Source organism: Neovison vison, chromosome 3, assembly GCF_020171115.1.
Source record: "Neovison vison isolate M4711 chromosome 3, ASM_NN_V1, whole genome shotgun sequence".
NCBI lineage: Eukaryota > Metazoa > Chordata > Mammalia > Carnivora > Mustelidae > Neogale > Neogale vison.
The window spans coordinates 12,495,191-12,522,562 of record NC_058093.1 but is presented as its reverse complement, the minus strand read 5'-3'; the positions used below and the strand labels follow the sequence as shown (position 1 = coordinate 12,522,562).

The window sequence follows — 27,372 nt, the reverse complement described above, 5'->3', positions numbered from 1 at the left end:
ACAAACAAACAAAAACGTGATTTGTAGAGTTCCAGCAGCACATAGTAAATTGTGGCGAGGTGGGCTTGGAGGTGAGAGAGAATGGCTGGCACGTGCTAGAAGGTGGAATTTATTCCGTAAAAGTAAGAATGTTTCAGTATCAACAAATCAGGGAATACAGTTTGTTATATTAATACTTCTAAGGAGAATAATCATATCTTTTTTTGCGGACTATTAAGTTATTATGTTTCAGCTTCAGATCCACACGTCTTACCCCACTATGTTAAGGCCAGGCCTTTGCAAAAGCCCATTTTTTCCTTTGCCAGGTTCCCATTTAGTCTCTGGCAATAGGAAGAGATAGATGTAAGCTGCAAACATGGAGGAGGAAAAAGAAATTTGCTTCTTGTTCCTGTTGGCATCATCACAGAAATGGCTCACTGCCCTGGCAGGAATAATGGACTTCAGAGCAACGGATGGTTCCAGTCTGCAGTGTTTCCACACTCAGACCAGTCTTGTCACTGCCCGTCAGGGAAATAGCACTAACCCGTGCATACCTTCCCTAGAGTCCTGGAACTCTTCCTGCAAGCATTTAGGTTTCAATAATTCCATCCTTTTCTCTTTGCTCCCCCAGGGCCAAAGGTACCCCCTGTAGTTCCTTCCTCTGTAACATTCCAGGCATCCCTTCTGCCTTTTCAGTTCTTGTTTAGTTCTGTACTATATGGCTAACAATTTATAAAATAATTGTGGTTTCTATCTCTTGGCTGGAACCTGACTCATACAATCTCTCTCTGTGCCAAAAGTCACTTGACAAAAATTCAACACTCATTCATGAGTTTTTTAAAAAGCACTCAATGAAATAATTGATAGACAATACTTTAATGTGATTATAAATTATACATAACCAGCTCAAAACCCAGCATCTTACTTATTAGGGTAAAACCAGAGGCATTCCCATGAAAATCGGAACAATACAAGGATACTACGATTTAACATTTTACTTAAGGTAGTAAGCAGCAGTACCATTAATTAGACAAAAGAAAGCAATGAGATGCATAAGATTTGGAAGGGGAAAAAAAAGAGGTAAAGTTAACAGTTCTCAGGACATATATCTAGAAAATACTACAATGAATGTTCAGTATTTAACATACAGAAATCAATATTGAACATATATATGCAAATAATAATTAGAAGAGAGAATCAAAGGAAAGATCCCATTTATATTACCAAGAAAAAAATAAAATACTTAGATGTAAATTTATTAAGAAATATGTAAAAGCTCTAGGAGGGAAACCTCGATACCCCCCTAAAGTCAATGGATACGGTAATGGGGCAAAAACAGACACACAGACCAATACAACAGAAAACTGAGAAATAAATTTAAGTGCACATGGAAATACAACATAAAAAAGGGTGGCATTTCAAATCAGTACTGGAAAACATGGACCTTCTCATTAATGGGGGAGTCATTTGGGAAAAGGTCAAGATTGCATTCATATCTATTACGGTAGAAAGAAAACCACATGAATCAGAAATTCAAATGTAAAACAAAATGAAACCATGGGTAACTGTCTTTATAATCTGGAAAAAGGAAAATTCTTTATTGTTACCAAATTCCACCAGCAATAAAAGGTTAATAAATTTGACTACATAAACTGAAAAATAATTTACATGGGAAGGGAAAAAAAAAAAAGAAAAATCTCATTGAAAGGAGGAAGAATAGAAATAAGCAGGAGGGACAAAAATATAATACTGGAGACTGACTCTAGGAGGTCCATAGTCTCCAAGTAATAGGTGTATAGGAAAGAGAACAAAGACTGTCAGGGTGCCAAGCTCTTAACCATTGTGTAAACTATTCCTTTAATAAGGCCTCCATTCAACGGGCATTGTTATGAGTAAGTTCTGTGGGACTCTGTATTCCCACAGCAGTTCCTCGAGTTTGGTCCCAGGACAGTCTGCCCCAGAATGATCTGAAGTGTTTGTTAAAAACACTGAGTCCGCCCTTTTATTTGTCAATTATTCTCTAAGCAAGCTTTTCCATCCAGGCAGAATAGAATTTGACTTGCCCTTGAATACAATAAGCTAAGTTCACTGATCTCAGACATTCAAAGTTTTTATTACTTTCTACTACTAGTATAGTAAGGGTTCTTTAAAATAGTTATAAAAACCAAATTTAAAAGAACCTGAAATATTAAGCCCCTCAGCCAAGTCATCAGATTACACAGAATGGAAAAAATACAGAAACTGACATCTAACAGGTAAAACTGAGAGTCTAAGAATGGAGACAGAAAACTGGCCAAGGCAGAAGGCAACTTTTAAAATCTAGGTGATCAAATATATTGGATGGTTTTAAAAATAAAACAAAACAAGATAGCTTGTTATGCAACAAGATAAACAATGCAAAAATATTTACAACACATTTTATTTGGTTAAAAGGTTAACAGCTTTTGCTTAGTTAAAGGCTGTTAGGTTGAAGAAGTTTACAAAAACAGGAATGTAAGTCATAGGATGACCAAAACGATTTTAGAAGTTTAATATTACAAAATAGCTATTTTACACACATATATGTAAACATAAGAATAGATAAATTAATACTCATGGAAAGGTAAAGGGGGGAATCCTTCATCACGCATTTCATCTTTTGGATCCTTGTTATATCCCTGTTTTGACTTGGTATGGTTTAAGAATTTTAAAAAAACCCAGAATTCATAAGTTCACCTCATCTTCTCATCTTCCTGCAAAGTAAAAAAGAAAAAAAAAAACAAAAAACAGAAGATGAACAATATTAACAATTTGAAGCTGATGCTTTCGCTATGAAGCATGGAGAAGAAAACTCCTGCATCATATGTCTGGAATACTCTATAGTAGGAATTATAAAATTAGGTTTAAGAAAAATTGACCAACTTAGATTTCACACATTACCTGTTTGCATGTATTTCCTTTTTACTGTGAATCTCACCATACATAGAAGAACATATGAAAATGTACAACTTAAAACAATAAATAAATGTTGACATACATACCACCCAGGTTAAGAAAGAAAATGTTACCACACCTCAGAAGCCTCCGGTGTGTCCCTGTCTAATCACATCCTGTCGTCCCCCAAGAAGTAATTACTATCCTGAACTGTGTTCATCTCTTCCTTGCTTGTCTTCACATTAAAGGTGTTTTTTCCAACATATTTACTCACTTCCAAGTCTCTCCTCCATTGAAACATTAAACATTCTTATTTTACATTCTGTATCGAATTCTGCTGTCAGTTGTTTCTGCTGGTACCTCATTCCCTTGTGTATGTAGTGTTTAGGGTGAGCTGACTGTTTATTTCCCTTGGAAAATTGTTGAGGACTGAGACGAGGGAACGTGCTGGAAAATATGTGCATTTGCTTCTGACGGACGACAGGGGGCACTACAAGTCATGGACTAATACTAAATCCTCAGCTTGAGGTTTTCTGTGACTTCCAGATATTGTGAATTCCAGCTGCAATGCACTAGAGTCTGATTCTGGTTACAAATTCTCAGAAGATTTTTTTCCTCCTCAGTTCAGTACTAGAGTTATTTCCTGAGGCTTAAGAAAGCTGGTGGGAAGGTTATTTTTAGTTTGCTCTCCTACTGAGAGTAGCTCAACTTTATTAAAGGTGATCTACTATTAGTTTTTTCATTTTAGCTAAACCCGAGGATATGCCTTCTGTCCCCACCCCCATAACGCTGTAAATCCAACACTTAGGTTCACCTAGTTTGGTAAATATGTTCGGGCAAAAGCCAGTCTGAGTCTACCTACCTCTCTGGGTTCCTGCTCTCCTTCAGGCTCTGATGGGAGCTTGCTTTCTTCTTGTCTAGCTAATAGATATGTTCAAGGGAGTTTTTGGTTTAGCTTTTAGCTTAGTTTTGCTTTGGCTTTTGCTTTTTAATATTTTACCTAGTAATTTCATTTTATTTTTAGTTTGATCATGCATCGGATATATCATCTTGGAAGAAGTGGAGCTGTATTTATTCTCTACATAATACATGTTTTTTAGATGACACAACATACACATGGTCCTCAATTACAAAGGTATAAATGCTTAGATAGCTAGTGAGATCTCTTTCCCTCCTCTGTACTCCTCTCCAGAGCCAATGATACCATTGCCTTGGGTAATTAGATAGGGTTTAATTAATTCTTTTAGAAGAGCTACCTACTCTAAATACAGCTCTAAATATAGCTGTATTTAGATAAATGCTGTAATGAAATAGTATTCTATTTTAGTGATCCGTTGGGTGTACAGATTACTTGCTAAATGGTTTAGTTGGTAAAGTTTTTAAAAGCAAGTATCACAATGAAATTAGTAAAAATACCAAGAATGAGGACAACCCAGCTACCTTGAATTTTTTTTTTTTTTTAATTTCTGGATGGAATCCAGCAGATACATCACAGCTTCTGATAGACCCCGAGTGAGAAGAGATCCTGAAGCACGCTGCTTGCGATGTGTTATAGAATGATCACCTTAGGCATTGAGGATAGGGGTGGAAGAAGTTAACAAGAAAGTAATACAAATGTATTTTTTAAAGTCTTTATCTTTTAAGTCCCAAAGCACTGAATATGACAAAGGGGGCCATTTTTAATAGTAAAAGTCCTAATCTACAATGATAATATGGTAATATATATAGTAATCACTACTATTACCATAGGAGTATATAGTAATTAAGATATTTATGTACCAAACAGCAGAGCAACTACCTTTATGAAGCAAAAACTACAGGAGATGCACGGAGACAGAAAGGAACACAATAGTAAGAGATTCTGATATTCAATTATGTCAGTGCAAGACAGACAAAGTGGACAAAAAAATAAGGAGATACAAGATCTAAAGGAGGGGATATAATCTTATGAATATATGTCAAACTCTATACTCTGATAAAAGAGGGTACATATTCTTCTCAAGTACTCATAGCATAGTTACAAAAGCAAATCCAATAGTACATTATAAAAAAACATATACCATGACCAAGTGAGATTTATTCCAGGAATGCAAGCTTGGTTCAATATTAGAAAACCTATTATTGGGGCACCTGGGTGGCTCAGTGGCTTAAGGCCTGTGCCTTCGGCTCAGGTCAGGGTCCTGGGATGGAGCCCCACATCGGGCCCTCTGCACAGCAGGGAGCCTGCTTCTCTTCCTCTCTCTCTGCCTGCTTCTCTGCCTACTTGTGCTCTCTGTCAAATAAATAAAATCTTCAAAAAAAAAAAAAGAAAGAAAGAAAGAAAAAGAAAAGAAAACCTATTATCATACATCATGACCCTGAGAGCAGATTCTCCCACATCTTAATAATTAGTTTTGTGAGACATTAAGTAGAGCACCTAATTCAGTGCTCTAGTCCAGATTCCTGGCCCACAGAAACAGAGATAAGAAATTTATAGTGAGGGGCACCTGGGTGGCTCAGTGGGTTAAGCCTCTGCCTTCGGCTCAGGTCATGATTCTCAGGGTCCTAGGATCGAGCCCTGCATCAGGCTCTCTGCTCAGCAGGGAGCCTGCTTCCCCCTCTCTCTCTGCCTGCCTCTCTGCCTACTTGTGATCTCTCTCTTTCTGACAGATAAATAATAAAAAAAAATTTTTTTTTAAAAGAAATTTTAGTGAAAAAAACCCAGCAGACACCACTGCAATCAACTGATCAGAGTTAACATTACTGAGACATACTGACAGGACAAACCCCCTAACTGATGCAACGAAAAGGACATATAATTTCTGCAGAATTCTTGCCAAAATGCTTAACTGCATTGTAATCATGAGAAAACATCAGACAAACCAAACTGAGGGACAGTCTACAAAATAACTGACCAATAGTCTTCAAAAGTGTGAAAGTCATAACAGGAAAGGAAGGAATGAGGAACCGTCACAGGCTGGAGGCGGCTAAGGAGAAAGAGGGTGGGATCCTGGACAGCACTCTATCTAAAACAGCAAAGGATGTTAATGGACATTCAGGAGGGTTTAGTTGATAGTAGTGTACCGATGCTAACTTTCTAATTTTGATCATTGTACTGTGGATCAGGTGTTAAAATTAGGGAAAGCAGGGGAAGGAAACTTTGTACTATTTTTATAACTCTTTGATAAGTTTAAAATTAGTTTAAAATAAGAAAGTTTAGGGGCGCCTGGGTGGCTCAGTGGGTTAAGCCGCTGCCTTCGGCTCAGGTCATGATCTCAGGGTTCTGGGATCGAGTCCCGCATCGGGCTCTCTGCTCGGCAGGGAGCCTGCTTCCCTCTCTCTCTCTGCCTGCCTCTCCATCTACTTGTGATTTCTCTCTGTCAAATAAATAAATAAAATCTTTAAAAAAAAAAAAAAAAGAAAGTTTAACTTGCAACTAAAAAAAAAAAAAGACAACTCAATTGAAAAAAGGGGAAAAGATCTCAATAGACTTTTCTTTTTTCTTTTAAATTTTTTAAAAGTAGGCTGCTTGCCAGCATGAAGCCCAGTGTAGGACTTGAACTCACAACCCTGAGATCATGACCTGAGTTGAGATCAAGAGAATTATTATATGATCTCACTCATTTGTGGAATTTAAGAAACAAAACAGAGGATCATAGGGGAAGGGAGGGAAAAATAAAACGAGATGAAATCAGAGATGGAGACAAACCATAAGAGACCTTTAATCACAGGAAACAAACTGAGGGTTGCTGGAGGGGTGGGGGTATGGTGTAACTGGGTGATGGTCATTGAGGAGCAGAAGTGATGTAATGGGCACTGGGTATATAAGACTGATGAATCATTGAACTCTACCTCTGAAATTAAACCCAAATAAAAAAAATCAAGTGGAGGAAAAAAGAGCAAGGAAACTACTTTTCTGTAATTACAACTTCGGATGTGCTTCATCTTAAATTGTGCGTGATACTCAATCCACAGCACTTGGAATAATTGCATGTTTAATTTTTCCCTCTGCCAAAAATGATATTGAGGTACTGTGGCCTTTTTATATAACCCAATAATTTTCTGTAATGTGAATAATTTCACCCTCTAGTTTATTTGTGTTCAGTGTAGATATTTGAGAATTCATGTTAATTATTAAGTTTAATAATATAAACAGCTAATCTATGTGGTGCATGCTACAGCTCTAGAGAAAAAAAAGAATGGGACACCTAACTGACTGAGCCACCCAGGTGACCCTGATTAGACTTTTCTTTGACGAAGATAAAGAAGTGGCCAAAAGGGACATAAAAACACACTCAGTATCATCAGTCAACAGAGAAACACATATACAAATCAAAACCTTAATACGATATGACTTTATGCCCACTACTATGGTTAGAATCATCAAAAAGCCAAATGACAGAAGTTTGTTGGCAAGGAAATGGGAGAAATCAGAACCCCCATACATCATTGGTGGTGATATAAAATGGTGCGGCAGCTTCGGAAAACAGTCTAGCAATTCCTCAAATGATTAAACAGAGTTACTACATGACTCAGGAATTCTACCAGTAGGCATATATCCAAGAGAAAGAAAACATATGGAGACACATATTTCAAGACTTTCAAATGATATTTATAGCAGCATTATTCATAATAACCAAAAGATGGAAACAACCAAATGTCTGTCAATAAGTGGATAAACAAAATGTGGTATATGACAGAATATTATTCAGTCCTAAAAAAAATGAAATACTGACAAATACTATGACATAGTATGACAAGGGATAAACCCAGAAACATGCTAAGCGCAAGAAGCGAGTCACAAAGACCACATATTACACGTTTCCATTCACATAAAAAATCCAGAACAGGGAAACCTATTGAGATATGAGGTAGGTGAATGGTTGCCTAGGGCTGGGGGTAAAGAAATGTTCTAAAATTTATTGTGATGACGGTATGCATATCTATGAATATACTAAAAAACACTGAATTGTACACTTTAAAATGATGAAATGCATGGTATGTGAAATTATAGCTTGACTAAATTGTTTTTTTTTTTAAAAAAACTGCTTGATTCTTTTTTACTTTTACCCTCCCTTGTATTGCTACAATGTATTGATTATTGGTTTTTTTTTTAAGACTTTATTTTTTTAGAGCAGTTTTAGGTTTATAATAATATTGAGAGAAAGGTAGAGATTTCCCATATGCCCTAGGGCACTTACCTATGCACAGCTGTCCCCACTGTTAACATTACTCATAAACATTGTATATACCTTATCAATGACGAATCTGCACTAACATATCATAATGTTAGTTGAAACCTACAGTCTATCTTAGGGTTCCCTTTTGGTGTTATACATATTAAGGGTTTGGACAAACATATAATGATATCTACCATTAGAGTATCATACAGAGTATTTTCAGTGCCCTAAAAATCCTGTGTTCCCCCTGTTCATCTGTCTCCCCACCCCCCATCCCTGACAACCACTGATCTTTTTTTTACTGTCTTCATAGCTTTGCATCTTCAAGAATGTCATATAGTGGGAATTATACAGTAAGTAGCCTTCTCAGATTGACTTCTTTCACTTAGTAAAATGCATTTATGGCTCTTCCTTGTCTTTTTATGGCTTGATACCTCATTTCTTTTTAGCACTGGGTAATATTCCACTGTCTAGATATACCATAGCTTATTCTTCCATTTACCTACTGAAGGACATCTTGATTGCTTCCTAGTTTTGGCAATGTGAACAAAGCTGCCATAAATATCCATGTGCAGATTTTTGTGTGGACATAAGTTTTCAACCCCTTTGGGTAAATACCAAGGAGTGTGATTGCAGGATCATACAGAAAGAGTATACATTAAGTTTTCTAAGAAACCACCAAGCTGTCTTGCAAAACAGCTGTACCCTTTGCCTTTCCCACCAGCAGTGAACAAGCGCTTTTGTTCCACACCTGTTATTGTTTCAAAATACCTGTGAGAACCATCAATGCCTTTCATTTTATAAAAGCAGCAAATACAGAAACATTGCAAAGGATGAGAAAATTTAAGGATAGTTTTCTCTATCTTTTTGAAAATATGATCCCGAATGTGATTGGGTTCTGCAAAATAGGCTACTTTATTTATCCTTTTAAAAAAGTGAGATTTTCCACAAAACACATGTAAAAGGCGTTTGGATATTTTTTGAGATAATTAAGGGAATTTGAATAGGGATTGGCTGTTAGATGACAGTAAGAAATTGCTGCTAATTCCTATAGATAGTTGCTGTGATCATTGTTATCTAGTTTGTTAAAAGTTCCTTTTTTAAAAGAGATATATACAGAAGTGTTTTGGGGATTAAATGACCTAGTATTAGGAATTTGCTTTAAAAATACTACAACAAAAAAGGATAGATGAAATAAATAAGGCAAAATACTGATAACAATTAAAGCTGAAGAATGGTGGATAAGTACAGGGAGTACTAGCTTCCCTTTGTTGGGGTATGTTTTATATATTTTTTAAAAGATTTATTTATTTAGTTATTTGACATAGAGATGGAGAGAGCAGGGTAGGCATAGAGAGAAGCAAGCTCCTCACTAAGCAAAGATCCCAGGACCTGGGATCATGACCTGAGCTGAAGGTAGATGCTTAACCAACTGAGCCACTCACGTGCCCCTATTTAGAGACAGAGCGAGAGAGCGAGAGTGAAACAACATGTGCACGAATGAGGGTGGGTAGGGCAGAGAGGGAGAGAGAGAATCTCAAGCCGAGTCCCTGTTGAGCACGGAGCCCAAGTCAGAGCTTGATCTCACGACCCTGAGATCGTGACCTGAGCCAAAATCAAGAGTTGGGCGCTTAACTGTAACAGCCACCCACATGCCTTATGTTTGAAATTTTAAAAAATGAAAGAAAAAGACTATTATTCTATAAGGCTAAAGAATAAATAAGCCACTTGGAATTCCTCTAGGGAATAAGGTAGAACACAAATGAAAATAACAGACATGGAAATAGTGATTTGCAAATCATAAGCAACAGGTTTTTTTGTTTGTTTTTTTTTTTTTTTTTACAAAGTCTATTCAAAGAATAAAAGAAGACATTTCTTTGACTCTTACCCATATCATACTGTACTATTATATCAAAAATATATTGATATTTAAAAGTGTTCAAATACTAATTCAGACAGGAATTTCTTTTAAAAGCATGTAGTTTATAATATCACACTGAGATGGACTGAGTGTCACTGAAATACTGACCTTTTGAGATTTGGCTCCTTTAAATCGAGAGGAGTACATCTTCTTTTTCGGCTTGGTAATTCTAAGGACGGATTTTCTGACTTATTTTCAGCTTTAGCAGTGTTATTTGAAAGAAAACTGGTATTTGTCAAGTCCTGTAGTGTTCTAATACCTGCAAAGAATAATTTTCACAAATATTTATACATAAGAAAAGGGACTTCCTCATATGGAAATAGATATGGGATATTTAGTGGTTTGCAAATTACTGGTGACAAATTTTTAAACTTAGCAATAATCAAGTTATAATTTTAAATATTACACTGATAGCACTGAAATTATTTGTGAGTCAGTTTTTTTCCCGCAATGAAGGGAAAATAGACTTAAAATTTGAAACAAACTACCAAAGTAGACCATAACATTTTTATTCTGAAATCACATATAGGCTGCTAAAAATTCTCCACAGGTCAACTCTACTCACAGAATCCTACAAATTACTACACATTCATTCAACATTTGTATCAATTGCATACTCCGTGAAAAGTACCACACAGAACACAGAGATGCAAGACGGCTCAGCAGTCTTCTATCATGGACTGTCAGTCTAGATTTTTGTACTTCCTTTGTTTTTGTGTTCCTTTTACCTGGAATAGCCTTACCCACCAAAATGCTAGCGTTCTCCAACTTGAAAAGATATCTGTACCCTCATGTTCATAGCTGCATTATGGATAACAGCCAAGACACAGAAAGATCCGAAGTGTCCGTTGATAGATGAATGGATAAAGTTGTGGGGGGTGCATGCATGTATGTTAATATTATTTGCATATTACTCAGCTATAAAAAAATGAGGAAATCCTACCAACTGAGATAACATATATGGACCTTGAAGGAAATTATGCTAAGTGAAATAAGTCACGCATAGAAAAACAAATAGTGTAGGATCTCACAACAGGAATAAAAAAAAAAAAAAATCAAAACCCAAACCCAGCAAGAGATCAGACTTGTGGTTACCCAGAGGCGGTGGAGGGTGGACTGAGGGGGAAAGAGAGGAAGGTAGTCAAAAGGTGTAACTTCCAGTTATAAGATAAATAAGTACTAAGGATACAAGGTACAGCCTGATGACTATAGCCAACACTGCTGTGCGGTATGTAAGAGGGGAGAGGGGGCGCCTGGGTGGCTCAGTTGGTTGGGCATCCGACTCTTGATTTTGGCTCAGGCTGTGATCTCAGGATTGTGAAATCAGGCCTGCATTGGGCTCTGCACTGGGCATGGAGCCTGTTTAAGATTCCCTCTCCCTCTGCTCCTCAATCCCACCCCACCCTCTCCAAAAAGAAAAAAAAAAAAAAAGAAAGTTAAGAGAGTAAACCCTAAGAGTTCCAATCACAGGGAGAAAACTTTTCTTTTTTTCTTCTTTCTTTCTGTTTACTGTATCCATTTGACATGATGGATGGAAGCCGAACCTACCGTGGTAACCATTTCACAGAACATGTAAAGCCAACCACCATGCTGCGTGCCTTAGAGTTACACAGCAATGTCAATTATTTCTCAGTAAAATGGGAAAACATTTCTAGTATTCTATATACATATATATTCAATTGTTAGTCTCCCAGTAGAAAATTTTGATTGATATGGGAATGTCCAATGTCACAATTTCTAATAATGAAGGACCATCCTTAGGATCCAATGTTTAAAGGGGGAAAAATGGGGTAACTAATGTTATATATAGCATGACTTCAGGTATAGACTTTTAAATTCCAGAGTCAACTCTGTATGCACATGCCAGATGCTGACTGTAGTTCTTCTGGGAACTGTTTTTCCTCCTATTTTTTTGATTTTCTACTTCCAATTTTCTGCAATGAGTTCTTTTAATAACTGGTGGAAGACATAAAGTAAACATTAAAGATAGGGGCACCTGGGGGGCTCAGTCTTTCAGCATCTGCCTTCGGCTCAGGTCATGATCCCAGGGTCTTGGGATCAAGGCCCGCATCGGGCTCCCTGCTCGGCAGGAAGCCTGCTTCTCCCTTTCCCATTCCCTCTGCTTGTGTTCCCTCTCTCTCTGTGTCAAATACATTAAAAAAATCTTTAAATAAAAAGATAAAAAATCCTACCTATCCTTTACAGCCTAAAATGCCACCCATTTCATGAGGTCTTTGCAGGTTCCTCTTCTCCAAATCACTCCCCATAATCTGTTAGTACACATGTGCTTTTACATTTTACCTACATCACTGTATTTCTTGTGATTTTTAGACACATGTATTCTGAGGAAAGGATTTGGTATTACTTATTTTTTAATCCTCTAAAACACCAAATCAGACAACTTTGTGGTAAAGACCAAATCTGTTTTTTAGGTTATAAATACCCAAGACACTACTCTGTTATCTTCCAGAAATATTAAACTTTCTTTAAATTGCTTTATATTGTTTCTACAGTTCAGGCTACACAGTTAAATACTGTCCTTAGCGCCACAAAAATATCAATTACAACAGAAAATACTTAACTGGTTAAGTGAAAAAGGGCAGTACTTTCAAAACTTGGTCACTTCAGCCAATGACCTACCTATTTCTGATTTTTGTGTTCTCTGGTTGAATTTCATCCCTTTCATCTTCTCATGTTCATCAGCACTTACTTGAAAGCTCGGTGAGCTCTCCAGGGCAAAATTTTCTTTTATCATCAGATTTTTACTAGGGGAAATACTCAGAAGTACTGAATCCTCATGCTTACTCTTAAAGGATGATTCTTGTATGTTAGGTGAATATACCTGAGATAAAGATTTAAATGCCCCTTTGTAAAAGTCTGGCTTCATTTTGACAAGTCTCTCATTTTCTGAATTTTTTTCCTCTACAGCTTGTCCAGATTGAACTGATATTTCTTGGTCAGTGTCGGAGATCACCTGCATTACCTTATGGCTATCTGAAGAAGCATAGATGGTCTTCCTTTTCTTTGATTTACATGCTGTTTTGCTTACTTTTCTGCTCTTGCACTCTCCTCCTTTTACCACTTCCACAAAAGGGGTATCTCTTTTTTCATTCAGAGTTGTAGAGCTTTCCTTCTGATTCTCCTGCAGGACCATGTGCCGCCCAGGACCAGAATCTGCTTCATTAGTAACATATTTTAAACCTGATTCTAGAAAGACAGATGTGTATAACGAATCTGGTAACTGCGAAATAGATTTGTTTTCACCTTTTGCGAAAATCTTTGCCTTGCCTGACGATTCTTTCCCATGCTTTTTAATTAGTTTATAAGGATTTGAAATTGGATAATTTTCCTTTTCAGTACTATCAATTTCCATAGAGTATTCACTGATGACACCTTGACATTCAAGTCTTTGTTTAGATACATTTACTTGAAAAGCAAGATCTTTTGTATAGCTTTCTTGATCATGCTCATCTTTATCATTACCCCCATGTATGTGGTACTTTTCAGAAATTATTTCTGTCTTCCGATTTATTTTCTGCTTAAGTTTCTTATTTATTTTTGATTCATTTTGCTGAGCAGGTTGTGTCTCAGTCACGGGCTTTTTCAAAGCCAACACATTCTGTGTCTCACAATCATTTCCACTATTGTGGATGGAAAGATAAGCGGTTTGTAATTCACTTGTGACCTCTAAGTTTTCAGAAATGGTTTCTTTACTTGTTTGGGTTAGGGAAAAGAAGTTACTTTCTTCTGGGTCATATACGCCTTTTTTTTTAAACTCATTTACTTGGTTCATTTCCACAATTATTTCTGTCTTCCGACTTACCTTCTGCCTGGGCCTCTTATTAATTTTTGATTTATTTTGCTTTGTAGGTTGCATATCAGTTACATGTTTTTTCACTCCTAAAATGTTTTGAATCTCATCATGACATAAGTTCCTAACACCTCTGATGGAATTATCAGCTATCTGAAACTCACTTGAGTCTTCTAGGTTTTCAGGGACAATTTCTTTTTCCTTTTGGGTTAGAGAAAGTAAGTTATCTTTTTCTGGGTCTTGTACGCCTTTGTTATCATTCTCATATACTTGGTTGATTTTAGAAATGATCTCTGTCTTCCGACACACCTTTTGCCTAAGCTTCTTATCTATTTTTGATTCATTTTGACAAGCAGGTTGCATATTTTGGATATGCTTTTCTACTCCCAGAACCTTCTGAGTCTCATAATCATATAGGCTTCCACTATCTTTGGTAGAAAGGGCAAATGTTTGGAATTCACCTGGGCCTTTTATATTTTCAGGGATCATTACTTTATCCTTCTGGGCTAGGAAGAAAGAACTACCCTTTTCTGGGAAATACATATACTTGTCATTATCTAAATGATTCACTTTGGAAATTATTTCTGTCTTCCGATTTACTTTCTGCCTAAGATTCTTAAGAACTTTTGATTCATTTTGCTGAATTGGGTACACATCAGTGATCTGCTTTTGCAAATCCAACACATTTTGGATCTCACAATCACACAGGTTTCCATCATCAATGCTGGAAAGAGCAGGTTTTTGCAACTCATCTGACACTTTAAGGTTTCCAGAGATGGTTTCTTTATCCTCCTGGGTTTGGAAGGAAAAGTCACATTTTCCTGGGCCATGCACATCTTTAGCAATATTCCCATATACTTTGCTTGTTTCAGAAATTACTTCTGTCTTCCGATTTACTTTCCGTCTAAGCTTCTCATTTATTTTTGATTCATTTTGCTGGGCAGACTGCATGTCAGTGACATGCTTTTTCAAATCTGACATATTCTGGGCCTCATAATCACATAAACTTTCATTATCTCTGGTGGAAAGATCAGCTGTTTGAAATTCACTTGTGACTTCTAGGTTCTCAGAAGTGGTTTCTTTATTCTTTTGATTTGAGAGTAAGTTACCTTTTTCTAACTTAGGAATCACAAATGTCTGTCTAGAAGCTTTGCTTTTATGATAAGGTAAAGAACTCTGACCCACATCAAATTTATTCTCCTGCAGGAATTTATCTGAACTTTGGGAGAAAGAATATGCTTCCTCTTGTTCATTTGTTACATGTATCCTTTTCTTTCTCTTATTACACTGTATACTTTGTCTGTCATCCTGATCAAAGCCATTAGGAAGGGTTACTTTCTTCAGTATGTTCAAATGAGTCAGCTGCTCAGTATCGAAAACAAAATTTGGATTTTCTGAATCCCCTGCGCCATTCAAGACAACTGATCTTTTTTCTGGCCCATTTTCAACCTTTTCCTCAATATTGATACCTGAACTATTTTTAAATTGTCTCTTTGATCTTTCTCTCTTTTTGTCAGAGCTCGAATCTTTTACTTTTCTGAACGTTTTCGTTCCACATTCATTTGATTTTTTATTGCTTTTATTTCTAGTCCCTGTTGAAACTGTAATAATTTTGCTTCCTTCACTAGCAGTTAAATCCATGTCAGCATCGTACACAGTTTTCTGCAACGGAAAGTCGTCACTGCCCTGAAATGGAGGCCTGTCCTCAGCAATAGGTTCACTTGTAGACTCAGAGGAGTCAGGAAGGCACTGCACATTTCCTTGCATTTTAATATTCTTCGCATTGGTATGATCATTTATTTCAGTATTCCAATTTAATTCTGGACTTGAAATGTGTTGTTGATCTAAGTCTGTCCCATGAGAACTGTCGACAGAAGGATTAGTTGATTCCTGAGATGACAGACGTTTTTTCCTTTCCGTCACGTTACTGAGAGATAGCTCCTCCTTTCTGTGACTGACTGGCTGGGCATTTTCCATCTCACTCATTGGAGAACTCATGGAATTTTGGTCTGAGTGGAAATGACTTTCTATAAAATAAAGGGAAAGAAAACTCAGAAATAAGCAATGACGAGGAATTTTTTATTTTAAACAAATAAGATTAAAGCAATCAAGCTGTTTCACAGAAAGGATTCTGACAATGTGTACTCTGTTCAGATACTTAGAATCTACACTGATAAAAATAAAGTAGAATGATCACAATATTCATAAGTCACATTTTACATTTGTATCTGTGGAAAATACATACTGAGAATTTACTCTGTTTTGGTCCTAACAGCAAGTACAGCTGACAATAGAGCCATTAATATATATTTCTAAAGTGGGAGGAGGCCAGTAAATGAACCCAAATAACAGTGATGACTCTGATAAGGATTACTAGTGAAAGGTTTTGATAGTAAACTATCAAAAGTTTATATAAATTATATATACACACATACATTTTTATAAAGAAAAAAACAATTCTAAGCTCTAAATGAAATACACTTACAGTTCCATAATCCAATCTGCAAATCTACGGTAAACACACCAGCCAGACTCTCCTGAAGGATTATTATTTTAGAAATAACCATGTAAATAAAACATAAGTGTTATAATTTTCTCTGGCTCAACCATTATACAGGCTCAAGTTTTTGCTTTGGCTCTGGTCTTGAAAAAGTCACAAAATCCATTTAGGCCCCTAGTTTTTTGGTTTATGAAAAGGAAAAAGGATGAAACTAAATAAATACATGGTATCTTCCAATTTGTAAGCTAATAAGATACCAAGATAAGCTCTTCAGGCTGACTCCTTTCTAAAAACTGCTCACAGAATAACAGCGTTAGACTGCTGTGGATCAGACATTTGTCAGCACGTTTACTTAAAAATTAAATTTTTTACCAGCAGTTTTAAATAGTGGAATTTAGCAGATCTATAACATAAGAGATCTAATTTATTAAGTGTTTATACACCATGGGCCTCAAGAAGAAGTCTGATGAATGTGACTTTTTCACACTGATATTCAAAATTAATTTCAAAAATTTCACCCTTGGGAAGCATATCAACAATAGAAATAGTACACCTGAATCATCTAAACCACACATATCATAATTATTTTCTTTAAGAAATAACAATTTGAAATTATACTGACTTGATAAAGGTTGTCTTGTTGATACCAAAGAGGGAACATCAGGTGGTATCTTTGCAAGAATACTGTCATCATGTTGCATTTTCTCTTTATCATCATCATCATCATCATCATCATTTGAAGTTAATGGAACTCTAAGGGCAAGTGGAAATGAATGAGGAATTTTATATTTTATAAAAATTATTTAGAAAACTACACAGATAGTTCTTTTTATATTCCATTTATTTAAGATCCAACTACAAACCCACTCTGGTATCTTTTCATATTTAATTAAGACAATTATAGGTAGGAAAGAGATAGTTTCTGATAGCATAGGACCTGAAATAAAACAGGAATGCTTCTTACCCTGATAGCCCCAGTAGCCTCAAAAAATCCTATCAGGATTTTTAATAGGCCAATCAGGCCTATTAGGATAATAGTACTAATGAAATGAATAAACTCCAAACATACTTACAAATACTCATATATAATACTTAGAGGTTTCTTACAATTAGTTGTGTGGAATACCCAAAACTCTTTCTCTAGTTTCAAACAAGTATAATTGTATGTAAAGTTACATGTGAATTAAAGTTTGCGGTTTCCAAAAGGCATCCATGGAAACTAAAGCCCTATTCCTAGAGGAGGTAAATCTACTCTAATCTAAAAGGGGGGTGGAGGGGTAGATATAGAAACCCATAGAAATAATTACATAAGCTGACCTCGAATTCAAAGAATGAGGGTTAATATTCCTGAATGTTAAAGATTTTGCCATGAAGGCCAAACATATCTCAGATATTTAAAAATTATTGATAATGATAATAATAAATATTGACAAATATTTGTTAAAAATTTAAAGGCAACTATTAGTAGAATAGCCATTGGGAGGAAATTTCTCTGCCACTTGAAACAAATTAACAAAAATAAACAGGAGAGAGGTTTTGTTTCTGGTAATGGACAAATAGCTATTTTTGAATCAACCCTATCAAACATAATGACGATAAATTCTGGATAAAATATTTTTAAAAATTACCTGAAGTAACTGAAGAGTAAACAAAAAGCAAACAGATAATAAAGATGGGGGTTAATACTTTAAAAAAGATGAATTTACAACCTCAGCCATGCCACATTTTTAAAAAGTTAGAAATCTATATTCTTGTTGATTCAAGGTAAGAATTAAGGACAATTAAACAGCTGCAGGACAATTAAACAGCTGCAGGGGGCACCTGGGTGGCTCAGTGGGTTAAAGCCTCTGCCTTCGGCTCAGGTCACGATCCCAGGGTTCTGGGATCGAGCCCCGCATCGGGCTCTCTGCTCAGCATGGAGGTTGCTCCCCTTCCTCTCTCTCTCTTCCTACTTCCCTGCCTACTTGTGATCTCTGTCTGTCAAATAAATAAATAAAATCTTAAAACAAACAAACAAAAACAGCTGCAGAAGTGTGTTTGATGGAGGAAATAACAGGAGAGGTAGAGATGGGAACCCCAAATTTTGTGTGTAAACTCCCCCACCACTCCCCCAATCTCTGGCTGACCCATAGACCACATATATGGGAGGAAGATTCCAACCAACCCAGCTAAGGATAAAAAACCCAAAATGAGATTTTATATGTTGCCCCTTACAGGGAAATAAAAAGCTTGAGTTCAGACAAGGCAACTGCCTACTAAGATAAAAACATCAGGGGTGACTGGGTGGCTCAGGTCATGATCTCAGGGTACTGGGATCAAACTCTGCATAGGGATCCCTGCTCAGCATGGAGTCTGCTTCTCCCTTTCTCTCTGCTCCTTTCCCTTTGTCACTCTCTGTGTCAAATCAATAGATAAAATCTTAAATTAAAAAAAAATAATAAAATAGAAATATTTAAATAAATAAATAACAAATTAGATAATTAAATTAAATTAACAAATTAAATAAAAACACTAAACTTGGAGGAACACACCTGAATTCAGACTTTCTACAACATACACTCACAATAAATCCAGGACACATCCAATATTATTCAAAATATAAAGCGATAGGAAAAAGTGTTCAAACTCTAGAGAAAAAGATAATCAAAAGAGAATGCTCCTGATATAAAATGCTCAGGAAAATATGCTCAATATGAAGATATTGAGCATGAAAGTACTCTCACTATCTTTAATCATCAGGGAAATCCAAATCAAAACCACAATGAAACACCACTTCATACAACGAGATGGCTATAATCAAAAGGGTAGATAGTAACAAGTATTGGTGAGGATGCAGGACCCTAACACTTTGCTGATGGAAATATAAAACAATGCAACAGCTTTGGAAAACAATTTGGTGGTTCCTCCCAAAGTTAAACATACAGTTCTATGACTCCGCAACTCTACTTGTAGGCATAAACTGAAAACTATGTCCACACAAAAGCTTGTACACGAATGTTCACAGCACCATTACTCATAATAGTCAGAAGTAAAATAGCACAAATGTTAATTAACCAATGAATGGATAAGCAAAATATGGTACAGGCAAATGAGAAAATTATCCAGTCATATGAAGGAATTAAGTGCTAATACGTGCTACAAAATGGATGAAACTTGAAAATGTTATGCTAAGTGAAGGAAACCATACACAAAAGGCCACATATTGTGTGATTCCATTCATACAGAATGTCCAAAATAGGGAAACTCACAGAGACAGAGAACAGATTAGTGACTGCCAAGGGATGGAGAAGAAGAGAATGGGAAGTGACTGCAAATGAACATAGGCTTTCTTTCTGAAGTGATGGAAATATTCTGGAATTAGTGGTGAGGACTGTAAAATTTTATGATTATATTAAAATCCACTGTACACTTTAAAAAGATGCACTTCATGTTATGACAAATTTTGTTATGTGAATTATGCCTCAAATTTAAAAAATAAGTGGAAGGAAATAAAGAGCAGACACCAATGAAAGATGAAATGAAACAGAAACTGACAATACTATAGCTATCTTGATAAATTTTTAAAAAAAGGAGATGCAAATTACCACTATTGGGGATGAGAAAAAGAACCTCACTACAGATGTGACAGGCATAAGAATAATAAGGGCATATTAACTTTATATACCAATAAACATGACTGCAAGAAATGGATGATTTTCTGGAAAAACAAATATTTTCTATATTGACTGAAAAGAAAGAGAAAATCTAAAAAGCCCTGTATTTATTTAAGAAATCAAATTAATAATTAAAAACTCAGGTCCACATTTTTTTCTTGTTAATTCTTTCAAACACACAAGAAAGAAATACCAGTTGTACAAACTCTTTCAAAAAATGCGTCAAGGGGGAATACTTCTTTTGTTCTACAAAGCTAGCACAACTCCTTTTAAAACTCAAAGAGGGAGTGGGTGCTTGGGTGGCTTAGTCAGTTGGGCGTCTGCCTTGAGCTAAGGTCATTTCCCGGGGGGTCCTGGGATGGAGTCCCATGTTGAGCTCCCTGCTCAGCTGGGAGTCTGCTTATCCCTCTGCCCCTCCCACCCGCTCGTGCACGCACACACACATACACACACACTCTCTCTCTCTGTGTCTCACAAAAATAAAACCTAAAAAAAAAAAAAAAAAACCCAACTCATCAAAGATATAGTAAGATTATAGACCTATCCCTTATAAACACAGATAAAAAATTTAAAGTTATCATCACATCCATTAATATATAATAAGAATAATACACCACAACCAAGTGGAATTTATCTGAGAGATATAAATTTGGTTTAACACAAATTGAAGTCACCACATTACCAAACAGGTGAAGTATATCTCAATTTTTAAGAATAAAGGAAATAGAGGCGCCTGGGTGGCTCAGTGGGTTAAGCCTCTGCCTTCGGCTCAGGTCATGATCCCAGGGTCCTGGGATGGAGTCCTGCATCAGGCTCTCTGCTCACCAGGGAGCCTGCTGCCCCCTCTCTCTGTCAAATAAATAAAATCTTTAAAAAAAAAGAATAAAGGAAATAATAAAGAGCAGACACCAGTGAAATATGAAATAGAAGAAAAACAGAAAAAACATTGAAGAAACCAGATATAAAGGGGAAAAGTCATGATTCTCTCCCCAGATACAGAAGAAAAATTTTATAAAATTCAATACAAATTCATTATAAAAACACTGAGCAAATCAGAATAGAAATGAATGTCTCTTCAACTTGCAAAAAAAGGTGCTAACTTTTTCAAAAGAAAAGACAGAAGTTACAGACAATAAAATAATATCTTTAAATTGCTGATAAGTAATTCCCAACATCAAATTTTATAATTGCAAACATACTCTTCATAATGAAGATGAAATAAATATGTTCCTAGAAAAACAAAAGATGAATGAATGCACCGCCAGGACCTGCACTGAAAGAAATGATGAAGAATTTCTTTCAGCAGAAGGAAATTTTTTTTTTTAAAGATTTTATGTATTTATTTGACAGAGAGAAATCACAAGTAGATGGAGAGGCAGGCAGAGAGAGAGAGGGAAGCAGGCTCCCTGCTGAGCAGAGAGCCCGATGCGGGACTCGATCCCAGGACCCTGAGATCATGACCTGAGCTGAAGGCAGCGGCTTAACCCACTGAGCCATCCAGGCGCCCCAGAAGGAAAATTATTTTAAAAAGGAATATCAAAATGAAGGAAGCTTACTTACGAATTCTACTTTAATAAAACAGGTGGAAACAACTGTGAATGGTAATGTAATTAAAAAATGCAGGAAGTGGGGCACTTGGGGGGGTTCAGTCAGATGGGGGGTTCAGTCAGATAAGCATCTGCCTTCTGCTCAGTCATGATCCTGGAGTCCTGGGATGGAGCCCGGCATTGTGTTGGGCTCCTTGCTCAGCAGAGAGTCTGCTTCTCCCTCTGACTGTACCCTGACTGTCCCCCTTCTTGTGCTCTCTCTCTCTTACTCTCTTTCAAATAAATAAAATCTTTATTTAAAAAAATGTAGGAAGCAATATGAAAAAATAGAAAAGTTAAATATGTAGGTAATTTAAATGAATCTTGACCACACAAAACAATGAAAGTAGTGATTTGTGGGATTAAAATATATGTATGTATGGTATTAAAGAGTTAAAAATATCTAAGGATGAATGTTGCTATCACCAGAGTATGAAGAGTAGAAGAAAACAAGTTAACAGATAAAAACATTAAATAATGGTAAGTATTTTATTTAGAGAATAAAGAATATAAAACAAGTTGCTCAAATAGAAAATAGCTAGATGGCAGATATAAATCCAATTATATTGTCAATGATATTAAATGCAAATATACTAAATATTCTAATTAAAAGAGATGTTACAGTGAATTCTTCCTTTTTTAAAAAAAAAGAACTTCTATGCATTTTAAATATAACAGTTTGAAAGTAAAGTTACAGAAAAAGATAAAGCAGGGAAATGTTTTATCAGACAAGCAGACTTTAAGGCAAGAATCGTTTCTAGAAATAATTCATACTGATAAACAAGTCATCAGGAAAACAAATCAATCCTAAACTTATATGCAGCTACTAACAACTTAAAAATACGTAACACAAAAACAGACAAAACTAAGAGGAGAAATAGATGAATCCATAATCAGAGTGGGAGACTTTAATGCATTTCTCTCGGGAGCTGATAGAACAGACAAGAGAAGCAAGAAGATAGGGAAGTTCTGAACAATATAATCAATAAACTTGACAAAACTGCATCTAGCAACCACAAAATATACCTTTTTTTATGTGCACCCAAAATATTTATCAAATTAGACCAAGTTGTGTCCTTAAAGCAAGTGTTAATATATTTCAAAAGACTAAAATCATTTGATCTATGTTTTGTAACTATAATGGAAATCAGCTAGAAATCAAACACAAAAAGTAATTAGAGAAAAAGTACCCAGGTGATCAGAAATTTAATATGCTTGTTAATGATCCATGGGTTAAAGGACATATCAGAATAGAGAATAAAAAATATTCTTGAAGTTTACGATAAAAAGGATATGACATACCAAAAATTGTGGGGTGCAGCTAAAGCAGTACTTACATAAAAGCCTTAAATGCATATTTTTTAAAAGAAAGTCTGAAAATTAATAATCTAAACTAGCTCAAGAAACAAAAACAGTAATAATAAAAGTTTTAAATTGATACAAAAGAATAAAAATAAATTAAAAAAGAAAAAGCAAAACAGTAAGAAGAAAAGAAATAATAAGGAGCAGACTAAATGCAACAGGAAATAAATATACTAAAAAGAAAGACCAACATAGCTCAAAAGACAATTCATTTAGCAAAGATAAATAAAATTGATAAATCCTTAGAGTAAAACTAATCAAGAAAAAATTTATAAAACACAAATAGTCAATATTAAGAAAGAAATAGAGAACATTACTATATACCCTACAAACATTAAACATGTAACTAGAGCTATTATGAACAACTATATGCCAATAATTTGGTATTTTAGATAAAATGGACAAACTTTATGAAAAATTAACGAAATTGACATAAGAAAAAATAGAAATCTGATTATTCCTGTATCTATTAAAATAAGATGTTATCAAAACCTTTCCACAAGAAAACTGGAGGTCCCAGATAACTTCTCCCAAACATTAAAAGGAAAAAAAAAAAAAAATACATAAATACTTAGAGAAAACAAAAAAATTAGTGCACTATCAATTCACTTACCATAACCAGCATAATATAAATACCAGAAATTGAAAAATTATTACAAAAAAGAAATATAAAGCATCTTTATTATTAGCATACAAGGAAAAATCCTTTGAAAAATTAGCCAAGTAAAATTTAGTGATATAGCAAAAGGATGTATCATCAGGAGCAGTTCATTGGAGAATTGTAATGGTGATTTAACATTCAAATATCAATCCTTAAAATTCATTACATTAATAAAAAAAATACTAAAATTACACTAATAGAAAAAAAGAAAATATTACATTAATAGAAAAAAAGAAAATATCAAATATATTTTTGATAATGACATAAAAAAGCATTTGATAAAATTAAAAAGCCATTCATGAGAATCAGGAGTGCAAAGGAACTTTTTAGCTGTTAAGGAGAATCTATAAGCATGGGGTGCCTGGGTGGCTCAGTGGGTTAAAGCCTCTGCCTTCAGCTCAGGTCATGATCCCGGAGTCCTGGGATCAAGCCCCATATCGGGCTCTTTGCGTGGCGGAGAGCCTGCTTCCTCCTCTCTCTCTCTCTATCTGCCTGCCTCTCTGCCTAATTGTGATCTCTGTCAAATAAATAAATAAAATCTTTAAAAAAAAAAAACGCGAAAGCAAACATATTAAATAATGGGAACATAGTAAGAATGTCCACCATTAGTACTTTTATTAATTATTGAACAAAAAGTCACTGCAACAAGATAAGCAAAAAATTAAAGGCCTACAAACTGAAGGGGAGAAGGACAAACTGTCCCTATTTGTAAATAATAAAATTATACTCATAGAAAAAAAAAAACCTACAGATTAACTATTAAAATTAATAGCAAGGTCACTGGAAACAAGGTCAATATTCAAAAATTAGCTGTTATTTCTATATACTAGCATCAAGAAGGAAATGAAATTCTAAAACAATAAGATTCAGAATACCACTAAATATCTAATAAGTAGAAAACATCTAAGATGTGGAATAACTATTCAAGAAATTACAAAACTGAGAGAAAATACATAATATCTAAATAAATGATGATATACCATGTTCACAGATAGAACACTCAATTTTATTTAGTGTCCATTTTCCTCAAACTGAATTACACGTAATCCTAATCAAAATTCCAAAAGAGAGAGTGTGTGTGTGTGTGTGTGTGTGTGTGCGCGTGTGTGTGTGTGTTTAAGTGCGTGTGTGTATAAACTGGCAAGTTGAGTATAAAATTCACTTGGAAATGCAAAGAGGCCAAAAGAGTCAAGATAATATTCAAGAATAAACACATAAATAAATACAATGGAGGCCCACACTATCAAATCTTGACTCCTGATAAAGCTAGTAATTAAGATGGTGTAGTACCGACAAAACAACTCATGTACTAGGACAGTGAGTTCAGAAACAGATCAATACACACATCCAGTCATACAAAGTCAACAGGATTTTCATATGAAACAAATTATGACCCTTCCCTTACAACATACCCCAAATTCTAGGTAGACTGAAGATCTAAATGTAAAAGGGAAAATGCTAAAGCTTGCTATGGATTGATTCATTTATATTCGTCACAGTATAATTAAGCTTTTAAAAGAAAATGTAAGAGAATGCCTCATGGCATTCCAACTGGTGAAGATTTTCTAAAAGGCCACAGAAAGTAGTAACCATGGGGGGATAAGCAGATGAAGATATACAGATACATACATTAGATTTTTATAAAGAACTTCTGTTCATCTAAAGACGCCATTGGGACTGACGAGGCAAGTCAAAGAGTAAAAGATAATGCACAAAGAATTTATATATAATGTATAGGAAGAACTGCAAATCTATTAAAAAAAAAAAGACAACCTAATAAAAAGAAAATAAACACAAAGAAACAGGTGCCTAACTTCATTAATTATCACAGAAATTAAATTTAAAACCCCCACGTAATACCCTTCAGTATGGCTAAACTGAAAAGGACAGTATTTAACCACGTTTGAAGCAATTACCTCGCAAATGGAAGACGCATCAATGTGCATTGTTTACTGACCCGTTTCTTCTTGCTGGTTGACAGTAGAAAGGGACTCTGATGAAACTATTTTTGAAAAGGAAAAAGAAAATGAAAAGGAAAAATAATTTCTAATCTCATTAAATGTTGTTACTAAAGCACCAAATTATATAAGTATACCAATAGTAATACAACAGTTCTGGCATTAGTCTTCAATAGTAGAAAGAGAATAGTGCGCTAAGGTTAAAACATAGTTCATCCTTTATCATGCCCCCCAAAATAATCATTACTAATACTTTGATATATAAACTCCCAAACTGTTCTTTTCTGCATATGAATAAATACATGTCATGTATACCCTACATGTGGTATCTCTACATAAATATGCAATATGTTCATATCTACATATGTATTATATAATATATTATTGCATTTTATAATCTATAGTGTTTTTTTTTGTTTTTTTTTTTTAAGGTACATAGCAATCTGGACATAAGGGTTGTATTTTATTGTGCTGTATTACAGGTATTGTCCACTTGATAGATTTCCTTACTGGTTGTTAAGTATATAATCTATAGTTTTTAATGAACTTTTAAAATTAACAGTCTTTTAAGTTTAATGCATCTTTTAAGTTTTCACTTATCTGTATTTTCTAAATTTTCTTGTAACATTTTTTGAACCTGTTTTAATTATTTAATAAAGACTGTAAAATCATACAATCCACAACCATGTCCTCCTATTACAGTGATAACCTATAATAGAAACAAGAGTATGGCCAAATTGACAACCTAACTTTATTTTATTTTTTTAATTTTTAATTTTTTTTTAATTTCTTTTCAGCGTAACAGCATTCATTTTTTTTTGCACCACACCCAGTGCTCCAGGCAATCTGTGCCCTCCCTAATACCCACCACCTGGTTCCCCCAACCTCCCACCCACCGCCCCCCTGCCCCCAGCCCCTTCAAAACCCTCAGGTTGTTTTTCAGAGTCCATAGTCTCTCATGGTTCACATCCCCTTCCAATTTCCCTCAACTCCCTTCTCCTCTCCATCTCCCCATGTCCTCCATGTTACTTTTAATGCTCCACAAATAAGTGAAACCATATGATAATTGACTCTCTCTGGACAAGCTAATTTTAAATTTACATGGAAATGCAAAGGATGCAGAATACTTAAAACAACTTTGAAAAAGAAGAACAAAGTTGGAGGGCTATAATAATTGAGATAGTATAGTATTAGCCTATAGAAAGACAAGCAGATCAATGAAATACAAGTGTCCAGAAACAGACCCACACACATTGGGTTAATTTTTTTTCTTTTTTACTTTTTTGACAGAGTGAGAGACATCAAGAGGAGGAACAAGCAAGGGGTAGTGGGAAAAGCAGGCTCCCCACCGAGCAGGAAGCCCAATGCTGGGCTCAATCCCAGGATCCTGGGATCTTGATGTGAGCAGAAGGCAGACGCTTAACGACTGAGCCACCCAGGTGCCCTGGGGTCAATTAACTTTTGACAAAGGTGCAAAGGCCAAATGCAGAGCCTAGACTTCCATGTTCACCAGGCTATTAACAAGCCCAGCTCTCCTCCAGACCAGTGGTACTGTCCGAAAAGGTCAGGGAGAGGGAGGACGGTCCAGTGGTAATGAGAACACCCCCTGCGCCAACAATGTCCGTGGAGAACACACAGGGCCTCCAGACTAACAAGGAGCCCCTCTTCCTCTCTTCTAAGGTGGTGACAGAAGAGGTCTAGCACAAAGTCAGCATTTTCACCCTCTGCAATTGTAACAACCTCCCCCACTTCATAACTCCTGCAATCCTGCTGTCAGTGGAGGCCAGAAAGTCATGAGGCACTCCCCTCTGTCCCAACCAGGGTGGTGTCAGCCTGAACTCCCAGCTCCATCCATCAATCAGGAGACAC

The 27,372-nt window shown here is 35.6% G+C and overlaps 1 protein-coding gene across 3 annotated transcripts in view; it reads right to left on the bottom strand.

The window, feature by feature from the left end:
- Nucleotides 1-836: 836 nt before the first annotated feature.
- The window catches only part of SGO2 (shugoshin 2), a 42,833-nt gene continuing 16,297 nt past the window's right edge, over nucleotides 837-27,372 (bottom strand). For all 3 annotated transcript variants that reach the window (XM_044241256.1, XM_044241258.1, XM_044241255.1), the window contains exons 5-9: nucleotides 25,462-25,547; nucleotides 16,906-17,036; nucleotides 12,613-15,810; nucleotides 10,081-10,231; nucleotides 837-2,711 (exon numbers count right to left, since the gene is read on the bottom strand). In XM_044241256.1, coding sequence (XP_044097191.1) covers nucleotides 2,696-2,711; nucleotides 10,081-10,231; nucleotides 12,613-15,810; nucleotides 16,906-17,036; nucleotides 25,462-25,547 — 3,582 coding nt within the window. In that variant the 3' untranslated portion in view covers nucleotides 837-2,695. The remainder of the gene's footprint in view (nucleotides 2,712-10,080; nucleotides 10,232-12,612; nucleotides 15,811-16,905; nucleotides 17,037-25,461; nucleotides 25,548-27,372) is intronic.